The following is a 12,446-nucleotide window of genomic DNA, read 5'->3' as shown; positions in this document are numbered from 1 at the left end:
GCTTGTTTGCTATGCGTGGGACAAATGTCCAAAACAATTAAATATAATATCCAAAAAGTATTGCCCATAAACTTATGGGACGATTGGTAATATTTGATGTGACAATAATAAAATTGTTCTTTTTCTGTTCATTCCATCATGCAGTTAAGAGCAGATCTGCTGAGCTGTGATGGTTTTCAATCTCGTATCAAGTTAGCTGTCAGTAAAGTACTGAGTATTCATACATCTCTGGACAGAGAGAGTCTGACGTTTGCTGCAGAAGCTTTCTACAAGAGACTGGTTGCTGGTGATGCATACAGTCCAAAGACAAAGTACAATGGTGATGTAGTTCTGATCAGAGCTACCACTGGCAGTATGTCTGCCGATGCATTGGGAGAGGACTATGGACTCCAACAGGTTTGTAGTAGTTAGATATTTTTCTTCCAGAATTCCTCCAGTAAACTTTTACATGTTCGGTAACTATGCAGGATTATTGCCTACAGAAGCAAGGAAGGAAATGTGAGCTCAATTCAACACTTTCCACCCATCTTTTGATTGCATGATCATTACAAAGTGCAGCCTTAGAATTTACAAACACTCCATTACCAATTTCACAGCCATTTGGTCGGCCTCTTTAATATTGTATATCAGTCAAATACACACATCCAATGAGAGTAACTCTGAAAACACTAAATTCAATAGAGAATTTCAATTATCTAAGATGAGAGGTGGTGATGTCTTGGGCTGGTAATGCTCAGTTGCTGCAGTGAAAGTCAAGTGGCTGTGTCCCTTAACCTTGAATACGTCATATATTTTGAACTGTTTTCTGGCAAGAGGGAGGGACTTATGGTCTGATTAGTGAATTCATTAGCAGCTTATTGAGTATACCACAATCAGAAACAGTTATGAAGTTGTTATACTGAGACTTACATTGAGAGATATCCAAGTTTTTGAAATCCTAATTGAAATAACAATTATGTCTGTCTGTGTGTTCCTGATTGATATGCCAAGTCAATCTGTAACAGTGTGTACCTAATTCTGTAATACAAATATGTTAGATGGTTACCAAGCAAACATGCCTAGCATCAATGTGTCGAAGCATGCAAATACTAGAAGCATTAAAACTTTGATAAGAGAATATACTTTCTAAATGTGAGGATGTTATTCTGGTTTTTCAGGTGTGCCATGGTAAAGTGAGTGTACATCAGATACAAGGGGATCATGAATCGTTTATCCATGGAGAGAATGCCGCCATAGTTGCAACAATTGTCAACAACATTTTAGCATGTCACAGATACACCACCAGAGAGGGTTAACTCCAAGTGGTGGTTCTCTGAAGCTCGCCCTCAGTCTGCTGATTGAATATTTGGGGTATAAAGCATCATGTCAAATATATAATACATCTGAACTTTTGCATTGTATAAATGTTTTGATATCAGTTGCACAGATGGCAACTTGCTTACATTACTGTGAGAACAATCTACCGGTACGATCCAATATGCCAGAGAAACTGACGTCTTTACTGTTTTCTTTCTGGAAAATTGAAATTGGGCATGCTGATTGGTTAACGCAACCTGGTCCAAGAAAAGGTTATTCCTTTCAATGTCACAAGTAAAGATTTACATTCATAATTTAAATAAATTATTGAACTTTACATTGCAATGCCAAGTTTGATTCATTATAGCCATGTGAATTTAATTTCTATGCATTCATAGAATATTCAAAGTTGGTATCATGGCACTTTAGTATTAATATACTCTTTTTATTCTTTTTTGCATTATATCAAATATACTTTTTCTGCCTGCCATTTTGTTTGAGTCCATTGCTTTAGATACTTTTACATACACTCTAATTTGTAATGAATGTTACTATTACTCAATGATCCAATCAAATGATTTTAAACAGTAGAATTTCAGCTGATAATTATTAAATTGTACAATATTGTTACCGTTGCCAACACGACATGTTTGTCAGGACAGGTTCCAATGTTAGCCTTTATTGGTTTGATCTTCATCTTGTACTTCATCTTGCCATGTGTGTGTAAAGTCACCAGAATCTTCAACTTTTGCTGGACTTACAAGACTGAATGTTTTATCAACAGTACATAAATGATCTATCTGTGTTCAGAGAGTGTTACTGCTTTAAGACTTTAAAATGAACTGCACAGGGATTTTCAGGTATACTGGTGAACATGTAGATGTAGTTTTCATGGGAATATATGTCATGTGATGTAGTATAAGTATGTCAGATGTACAACATTCTCCAGTTGAAGCTTTCTAGGATGCATCTTGGGTATATGAATAACGTGAGTATCATCGGAAATGACAAGAATTTCCCAGATATGACACATTGTCCGTGTTCATGTTTTCAGTAAATATCTCCTGTGCGATTCCATCTATCATTAGTTCAACTGTGCAATGTGAAGATTAATTCTCAGCATTTTAACAATAATGACAGAGACCTCATGCTCAGTCCATCAAATTATTTGTTTTACATAGAATGATTTTAAGTAGTACGTCTTTGTACCACTGTGTGGATATTTCAACCACTTTTGATTCCAACGCACAAATATAAGATTATTTACAAAATAAGGTTACTGATATTTGCAATAACAACACTTGGTATTGTGTTTTCTTGTAAACTTGTTATCAGTGACTGTAAATCAGTGACCATAAATCATGTATGATCAATTGTTGTCAAGCAATTGTGTAATTACTGTGACTTTAAAACTTCTAAAAACTGATCTGTGTAAATGTTGTCAATGGTCAAAGTAAATATCACTCAAAGGTACATCCATGTTGTGACATTTGGTTTTGTTAATGTGAGATGTTTGGGTTTGTTTTCATAGTACTTCATCTTGCCATGTGTGTGTACCCTTTATGGAAGTAAAAATTCAAAACCATTGTATATGAGCTAGGAGATCAATATGAATTGTTTATGAGAAAGAACTGTTGATCAGTAATGTATATGCTGGTTGTTTGTCATGCCTTCAATGTGGATAATAAAATATCTGAAAAAGAGGTACTGCAGTACTCATGGTTTTCTTGTGTATGATATTATCAGTTACTGGGTTGGTAGTGCCTGAAGGGGAATTTGCACAACTTCCTATACAGTTTAACAGGCTTAAAAATGTGTGTGCAATTGTAATTCTACTTCGTTTACAACCTGTTTAGTTTTTTATGCTCTCTTCTTGCATTTAAACAATTGACCATCAATCTAGCAAAAATTTGATGGGTACTTTACAGTACACACCGTTGAGGGCGCACTGTACTACCCTTCCCCGAGTTGCTAGCTAGCTGTCCTTATTTGAATCAGTATTACTGAAAGCAGAGGGATGGGGTCTCTCAAAAAATGCTCAACAAATGAGGTGAGATCTTCCCTCTCTTACTGTCTGTGGGTTGATAGTTCAGTGGAAGAATTTACCCCAGGCTATCTGAAGCCCAGTTCGTGTGTGATGAGTATGTGAGTGCGAGTACTTCGTTAACTGTACAGCATATGGAGTTATCACAGTCGGAGAAATTGTAACAGTTTAGCTCACTCATCAAACCACTTTTTGAAGTGTGGGGATTTAGCCATGCGGATTTGGCTGTGATGTCTTTGCTAGGTGACGTAAGGTGTGAATGTTTTGATTGTGGGGTAGGGGATTACAAAAATGTTCGTTTCGTTGAATCAAAATAATGTAAATATCAAAAGTTGCTGCTCTTGCATCTATAATCCTATTCGTGTATGAGAAGTTGTTAGCTCCTTGTGATGTCAACACTCAATTCTGTTTTACCCCATCCTATTATGTTGACAGCGTTTCGATTATGCCACTACGCTGTGACATCATGGCTGTCTACACCCTCAGCTAGTTTCTCGGTTATATGCAGCAGATAACACTGAAATTTCTTTCTAAACTTCCATCAGTTCAATGAAGATAGACACCCACCTGTAGATTTTGAGGCACGTATCAAACAATACAACAGAAAGACATGGTAGGGGAGCAGGTGCTGCGGGTAATTTCCAGAAAACCTGATTTTTGTCAAACCATCCCGGATTCTATTGTTTGTTTGAAACACCGCAACAAGAAAATCTACACAGATGGCATGTTATGTTCATGACTTCAATACCTCCTATATGTGAAAGCATCCACTTCTGTTGAATAGGACATTCATTTTCATCTCACACAAAAGAGCATGACATCTTATCACACTGGAAAAGGAGAGATAATTTATTCACAGAAGGAGAAAGAGGAGTATTATTTACAAAACTGAAAAGCATTAAGGTATAAGAATTCGATTATATCATCTATGCAAAATATACATATATACAGAGTTAGTAAATAGAAATGATAATTTCAAAGTTCATAAATTCAGCCAGTATCTCATACAAAGCAATTGTCTAATTTTTAGTATTGATTTGTCAATAAAAACAACATGATAATGCATCAACTTCCACTTAACTAAAGAAAGACATATAACATCTATATAACCAAGCATTTTAGTTTCACAGTGTTGCATGAGGCTACAATCAAAAAGCCTCTGTCCACGCTAGAATCCAAGAACACCACTTTCCCAGTGTACAGACATGCTGTACCAGTCAAGAGAATTCAATTTTTTTTTGAAGAAACATTTCACCTTAAGCTCAGAATGGGCAAGACTGTCCATGTCAGGTTACAACCACCCCTATACCTTACAACAGGCATATTGAATATCTACAAATCTAATTCTCTACCAGTGGGTTTGTATTTTTACATTGTAAAAATGATGAATATATCTCTTTTACAGTTACTGTAAACGTTCTTTAAAAGGCACATGTCTATTTTGATATTTTGATTAGTAATTCTGTGCTCTGCAAAGTACTGTTACGCTGCAATCTTCATTGCCATAAAAGTTTTTTAGATTCAGATTCATAACAATTTTCACATTTAATTCCGAACATTAACAAAAGCTGGTACTGTATAGAGATGTAATGTATACTTCACTTAGATTGGCATTGCTCTCGTGAATGAAACGCCCTATCAAACCTTGCAACCTATGCTTCTTGAGCAAACAAGCAAAACTGCAGCGTAGCCATTTTATGCAACTCGTTCTACCCAGGCCAGGCAGTTCTACCCACTAGATTGCATACCACTACGCCCCAATTCCACATCACCCTTACAGCCCATAATGCCAAAGTACTGCTATATTAGTGCTGAAAATAACTTTGGAGAGTGCGTTATTTCTAATAACCACCGTTTTCAGTACATGTTTATAGAGCATGACTCAAACTGACACAATGCATTGGAAAATAAAACATGAGCTATCAGCAAGTACCTTATAAAGTCACATTTGGTCCTCTGTGTAGAATTCATTTTTCTGTCAAAACTGTTTTTCAGATAGTCAAATAGACCGGAAGCAGAAGCTAAAATACCTTGCCTTCCCTGGAGTGTTTTGCAAATGTGACCTGTACTTATCACACCTTTCTTACAAAAGTAAACAAGTTCACCATGGTAATATAACTCCAAGTTTACATAAATAAAGCACATTTCTACACAAGTTCACTCTGAGCGCATGTCAAATACCTTTGACATGATCCAATAATTTCTACCTTCCTTGTGTACATTTGGTGTAGATGACACACGGACAAGGTTTTCCCGTCTATTTCTGCAAATTTCCATTCTCTGTTGTCAGTTTCGTAAACGAACAAACCCTTTGAATAACCTCTTTCTCAAAAGACTATCTATCTTGTCATTAACAAAATTCAGCAATTAAAGTATGGATAAAAAAATCCATAGTCAATTTTTTTCCAATTCTCAAATGAGAAATCAAATTGTCATACAACATCATTTACATACACCAATAAAAATTTCCCCTAGAAAAATAATAATAAATTAAACTGTTTGGTCTTAAAAAATGAACAAATATGTCTCTATTTTTCCTGTCTGAGGTACAACAAAATAACAACACAAAATACTGGTGTATATATATTGTGGAACAGTTAACCTTGGATCAACTCAATAATAGACACGAGGATTGATCTAAGTTTTCAAACCATGTATGGTACTTAAACAGCATGTAGCAACATGTTGTTGTGAAAATTGCAGTAATTCATGGAAATTTTTTCTGCATGTTTTCCATTCTGTGTACTAAATAAATTTTAAAAGTACAAATATTTTGTTTGATGGTAAATTGCAATGGAGCATTAAAGTTGAATGCTAAGATATTTGACCTGTGTATTCAAAACACACCTGACCTTTGTATGGTGAGATTCAAGCCTGACAGTTAGTTTAGACTTCACTTCATGACAAAATCTTATTTCATTTATGTTAAAATCAGCCACTATTCTACATACACTGCATAAAGGAATCTGACAAATCTGACATTCAACAAAATGTTTACAGCAACATATGTAAACTTTATAACCAGATACTCCTGAACAGTTAATGACGTTTCGATACAGCGTGCATTTCATACCCACATAATTCTCTCATGTGAATTTCTTGTTGTTGTAATTTATGTTGCAACATAAGATTCTGTGTAGCCCCTAGACTATGTTGTCATGTTTAAAACAAAACATACAAAAAATAAATATGGTGACACTAATTAAACAAAACTAAACAATGACTGCAGACAAAACTGTGTGTCCATAGTCTAATTGGGTAAAATAATATGCAACTATGAACTGACTCAACTCTCTGGTATTCTGGAAAGGAGCATCCCACTAATATCAAATTAATTAATTTTAATTATCTCATGATTTTCGCTATCACTATGACCCAATGAAAATGAACGATTCATTTCTTGATTGCATGTTTCTTGTTCAAGAATTTTAGTTCACAGAAATCTGATTGGTTGGTTGGAAATGTAGGTGAGCCTTGATTTGATTCCTCAAGAGGGTGAACATGGATTTGATTGGTTGACATGGTAGATGAGCTTTGATTTGATTGGAGTTCATACTGTTACATGTTATGACATAATCATACTTGCATGTGTCTTGAAGTTAAAATGCTTGAGTAGAATATTTCACATTGTGGGTTAAACTTGACATTTCAATGACTCAAAACATCATACACAATGGTAAATTAGTTTCTCATATTGAGGCTGTAACATTGTGCATGTGACCTAGTTTTCATCCACTAATGTAGCAATACAGTTTATGTACCAAAGTATTATATAAACTGAGTGTAAAACACCCAAATATGGTAATTACCAAGATTTCAAATAGCTCACTGCAAATAGTACAATTATTGCACCATGTTTTTTACAACACTGCGTCAGTACTGCTATCACAGAAACCATGACAACGATGGAACATGTAGACAATATCTGATACTTTCAATTTTATCATTTGTATTTGGTTTTCATTTGCACAAAGTTTTTCTTCCATTCTGATTAAAACAGTCTGTCATTCAAAATTTACAAGTAGAACTATTGTGTTGAATGGTAATATGTTTGTTAAAAATACACTGGCATTGACATTTGTGTCTACTGGCGTTGTACATACTGTTATGCACAGTTTGGAAGACTTGGGTTACCCAGTCCCTGATATGAAATGATCAATATTGGAAACAATGGCAGCACCGTTAGCATTATCGAGAAAACGATATTTTCGCATTAATACCAGAAGCTGATCAACAATTAACCTGATTGTACAACGATAAAAAAGTCACTGACAAATTGTGCTTGATTGTTCATATGTAGTTTGCACTTCAAAAATATTGACACATATCTGATAGTTGGTCGCTCAACTCTGAAATGTTCATACCCGTGATATTTCATTTTTTGGTACAAGGTTGTCTCCACGATAATTTACTGTAGATTATGCGTAGATGACTGGATGACTTCTTTGTAGAGGCTGACGATCACCTGGGGAGAAAAACGGCGGTACCTTTTCCGGACATCTGCCTGTTCCTGGGAACATCATGCAGTGGAAGGATCGTAACCTGGAATGAAAAGGCATGGAATATTGCATGTAAAAATCTTTCTAATGTTTTCAATTTTACAATACAAATGGTAAATATAAACTGACAGTCTAACCAAAGACTTACTTGTTAGAAGCTAAAATGTCTAGATACAAAATTTCCATTACATGTGTAGTCACATGTAAAATAGCTGTTGCCATGACTTCAGGTAGAAAGCACCTTGGGGACAGATATTCAGACTCTCAATTTTCCAATACTTTTCTGGTGTAGCGCTTGTGGGGGCTTTTTGTAAAGCTCTTGAAGTAAGATAGGATTTTCACGATTTTAATTTATTTGAAAATCAAAAAAATCGATTTTTCTATTGAGTTAATGCAGGGATGGTGGCAGTAAGTCTTACACTTTTGAGTGAATACTATCTTCAGCAAACTGTTAAATTACTTATCAGATAAAAGTGACAGGGATGTGATACACTGCAATTTAGTTCAAAAGTCTTACTTTAAATCGGTTCAAAGCACTTTAATTGCTAACAGTTGAACATCTTTTACGATGAAAAGGAAGGAAAGGACAAAATAAAGAGAACCATTTAGTAGAGTAGATATAGACTCATACAGTCTTTGTTTACTTTTTGTTTCTGATTGTTTCATGAGGTTTTGGGTCAAAAGTATCAGCTGTGAAGACTATTTGAAATGAAATGTTCATGCTTTGGCATGGACTGCTTAAAACTATTGCTAACTATGGCCTGTGAGGGCGCTTACCTAGTTGGATCTTCTGAAGTTGGGAACAATGTCTTATCCAATGAAATAATATTCCTGGTTTTAGTAGTTCTACTGCCGTAGCTCAGGGTGACCTGAAATGGATAAAAGATTTCAAAATTTGTTGTAGCAGCCACTATAAGGGTGGGTTAGATCAATTCTAAAATGATACACAGTAGCAATCATAGACTATGTGGGTGTCTTGGATCAATTCTGGAATACACGCAACATCATTGGGCTTATGCAAATCTTGTTGTTCAAAACATGCTTTGCTGACAGACCACAGAAATGATGGACCTCTCCATCATCAAATTATATGACATCTTATGATGCATTTGTATCTTTCAGCAATCCCACTATCAAGTATAGCTCCGATAACAACATCAGCACACATATGATCATCACTAGGGGCAATTACATGGCATTGCATGCAATAAATTATCAACTCATAGAGCTTGCTAATAGGAATTCAATGGGAAAAGTGGCAATGAAAGAAGACCGATGTATTTACATTAGCACTTTCTGTTTCACTTACTCTTCCGGTTTCACTTTTGGGGGATGTTTGTGTTATGAGTGTCTTTAACAAATATCTGTGGAGTAACTCAACAGGTTAACTCATATCATATCACAGTTTCAGTCTTTGTGCTTGTGTTTCTCAGCAATTACAAATGACACAGCTTTTAAAAATCTCACCTGATTGGGAAGATCCATTTTTTGAATCTGCCACAGAGCCTCCAAATGTGAATTGAATTCTTTGACTTTGATCATTTTTTTCTTCAAAAGCACCTCTGAAAGAAAAAAACCCAGATCATTATGTGATCAGATTGTGAAATCCATGATTCAATGATATGACAGGTGCTGGTACAAGTATGAAGTGCAGTTGCTTCAAAAGCTTTGATAAAGATATTTATCAGGCATAGTATACACACTTCTTTACATGTAGAAGTCTGATTCACAAATCACTGTGGAAGACATGCTAAGTTGTTGAAAATAAAATTTTGTCTTTTTTTTTACATGTGACATCCATCATTTAGGACACTCACCAACAATGAAGCCTATTGTGACATCATCTGGAAGACGAATTCTCTGACACATCGATGTAAATGTACCTCCACTGAAAGCAAAGAACAGACAATGGATATATTATCAACAAAATCGAAAACACATTATTATGATCAGTGGTAAATTTACTGAATCAAACAGCAACAGAAATCATTAGTTTTGTAACATTATTCAGTATTTCATTTTCCATAATGACATCGACTACTGGTTCAGTTGTCAAGTTACCTTGCATGTGGACTCATTCGCAGTGCTAGGGCCCTACTCAGACAAAACCCAGCACCTCCAGTGCCAAACCAAAATGACACACGACGCTGTAAAATAGAAAAAGATAAAAAGTATTACAATCAGAGAGCAATTGTGCCTGTGTGTCCAATTTGATGTATCGGATCATTTGGAATGTTTTATTCAGGGAAAAGGTTACTGTATCGTAACTTTGATTAAAGCAGAGTAGATACATGTTGGAAAACAAATTTGCATCAACATATACCGGTACATGGAGATATTGTCTTTCACATTAATTTGTGTATGACGCATGTATCTGTCATTCCTGAGTTTCCCCCTGTTTGTAAAAACAGTGGAACTGACACCAAAATACAGAGATGAACAATGGTGTTTTAGTGAAATGTGTGAGGAAAATATGTCCACACGTAAGTGATTTAAAAATACTTTTGACTGTCTTCAAAGCAAACAAAGTATATAATGAAGTTATTTTTCATACTTTGCGTATCAAATCTGACAGAAAGGTCACACTTGTTGAAACAGGATTTGAATTGGTTTCAAAGCATAGACACATGATTGACAGAACTCATGACAAGTTTCATAAACTGATTAACGCAGCGTTGGTGTGTTGATTTCTGCTTACCATATTATTGGTTCTGTCCACAGCTTCTATTGGATGATTAAGACTGGGTTTGCCAAGATACACGTCATCTGTATGCTTGTATTTCCATAAAAGTTTCAATAGCTGCACTACGTTGACGTAATTGTCATCATCTACATGACAAAACCATCTATGATACAAACAAATGGAAAAGAATACCATCGTTAACAAAACTCTGCAGTGAATTTACATCATTCAAGAGTAACAGTGCTATATTGTAAATGCCTGGGGAAAATGCTTATCAATGGTTGACAAAATTATTCACCTTTGAGTGCTGTACCATCCCACCAAAATCTTTGTGCAGCTTTTTTACCAATTTTTCGAATTTTTCAGTAATGTTTTTGATAATTTTGGGCCAAATGGCCGTAACTTTTCATTGGCTGCAGTCTTTATGATCATTATAACTTTTGGGAAAACCTGACCAAATTGTTTGGATCTGAAGAAAAAATGGTCTGCGTTATATTTTATAAAAGCAACAATAATTTTGGCACTCAAAGGGTAGAACATGGTGACGTTAATTACTGAAAGACTGTGTAGGGTACATTTGAAAGACTGTGTAGGATATACAACAACAGAGTATACTAGTACACAGCAAGTCCACAACTGATGACAAAACCTCTTCTCTGGTACATATCAACAAACAGTGACATTGATCATTGCTGTCAACTGACCACTCATAATGTTGTTACCATGCCTCACTGCAAAACAGTCGTAAACAGCTGTAACATCCACTAAAAGTATAATGATTACAGTTGAGACACACTCCCACTGATACTAATATGCATTTCCGTTTTTCAGCTTCCTGAAACTTTGGAACAACTGGTAAAGAAACACTTCAAAGACATAGATGGATGGTATTTTCAGAAGCCTCTTAATTTACAGCCATCGAAACCAACAGCTGTATCAAAGTGATGACAGCACTGGGGATGAATTATTTCACTGTATTCTATAACAAAGATTGAACTATGTAACAGATCATAGCTAACAGAACTTTGACATAACAAAGTAATGATAGTTATGTTATTCAAGGCTCCAGTTATCCTCTTTCATCAACACTGAAATTTCAAGCATTGTTGCTGGTCTAGTGAAGGAATTATGGTATTTTGCATCAGCAGTGGAGACTGGACTGACACATCATAATACTATTTTCTGGTTTTCAGGAATTCACTTTGGAATACAGTAATGTCAAGAGAGTCTATTACCCATGGATGTTTTATACTTTGTAAATAGTTGCTATGACACAGTGAAAATAAGAAAGGTTTGCAAGTATAGGTACTGGATGTACGAAGAAATCTGCAAACTGAATATTTTATCAAACGTCTTCTGTGATGATCAGAATTTATAGTTTTAATAAGTCTGTTGTTTTCCTTTAATTTTACAGCTACTCAAATTACAGCTTTCAAGCCTGTAATATTATGTGTTATGACTGGAACCAATCGGCAACCAAGGAAACTCACACAGGATTAGAACATTTTCTGATTGACTCTTGTCAATTTGACTCCCACATACCAGAGCACCTCAAATTGAGACATCCCTGTTTTTCCCCAGCAGAAACTTCTACAAAAACAAAGTCAACTATTGTTTAAGAACTTGCAACCAATTGTTAAGGTTAGACTGTATATTTTGGTGGAGGAACCAAAGTTCAGGCTAGACTAGATTTTGGGTAGCATGGGCAAAACACTGAAAGGAAAGGAGTCTTCACAGACTGAAGTTAAAATTTCATATTTACCTTTTGTTGGATTGTAAAAATAGATCATACATCATGGACATCTTACAACAGAGGGCCTGCCTGTAAGGATTCAATTGAAATATTTCTTGTTTTAATCAATTCATGTTGCCATTACTACTTGTCTTGTGTGTATTATAAAAGATAGACACACTGACAGAGTAC

General features: G+C 35.3%; 2 protein-coding genes across 2 annotated transcripts in view; one reads left to right on the top strand and one right to left on the bottom strand.

Moving 5' to 3' along the window:
- LOC139151958 (fatty acid synthase-like) overlaps positions 1-2,999 on the top strand; it is a 33,139-nt gene extending 30,140 nt beyond the window's left edge. Inside the window, exons 25-26 of the mRNA XM_070725020.1 lie at positions 145-396; positions 1,158-2,999. Of these exons, the coding sequence (XP_070581121.1) occupies positions 145-396; positions 1,158-1,295 (390 nt within the window). The 3' untranslated portion in view covers positions 1,296-2,999. The remainder of the gene's footprint in view (positions 1-144; positions 397-1,157) is intronic.
- A 1,169-nt stretch (positions 3,000-4,168) lies between these two features.
- Positions 4,169-12,446, bottom strand: part of LOC139151957 (beta-1,3-N-acetylglucosaminyltransferase lunatic fringe-like) — a 50,815-nt gene continuing 42,537 nt past the window's right edge. The window contains exons 4-10 of the mRNA XM_070725019.1: positions 12,285-12,344; positions 10,538-10,685; positions 9,901-9,986; positions 9,657-9,727; positions 9,307-9,401; positions 8,617-8,708; positions 4,169-7,882 (exon numbers count right to left, since the gene is read on the bottom strand). Of these exons, the coding sequence (XP_070581120.1) occupies positions 7,759-7,882; positions 8,617-8,708; positions 9,307-9,401; positions 9,657-9,727; positions 9,901-9,986; positions 10,538-10,685; positions 12,285-12,344 (676 nt within the window). The 3' untranslated portion in view covers positions 4,169-7,758. The remainder of the gene's footprint in view (positions 7,883-8,616; positions 8,709-9,306; positions 9,402-9,656; positions 9,728-9,900; positions 9,987-10,537; positions 10,686-12,284; positions 12,345-12,446) is intronic.

This window comes from Ptychodera flava, chromosome 15 (genome assembly GCF_041260155.1).
Source record: "Ptychodera flava strain L36383 chromosome 15, AS_Pfla_20210202, whole genome shotgun sequence".
Taxonomy (NCBI): domain Eukaryota; kingdom Metazoa; phylum Hemichordata; class Enteropneusta; family Ptychoderidae; genus Ptychodera; species Ptychodera flava.
This window is presented reverse-complemented; position numbering and strand designations above follow the sequence as displayed.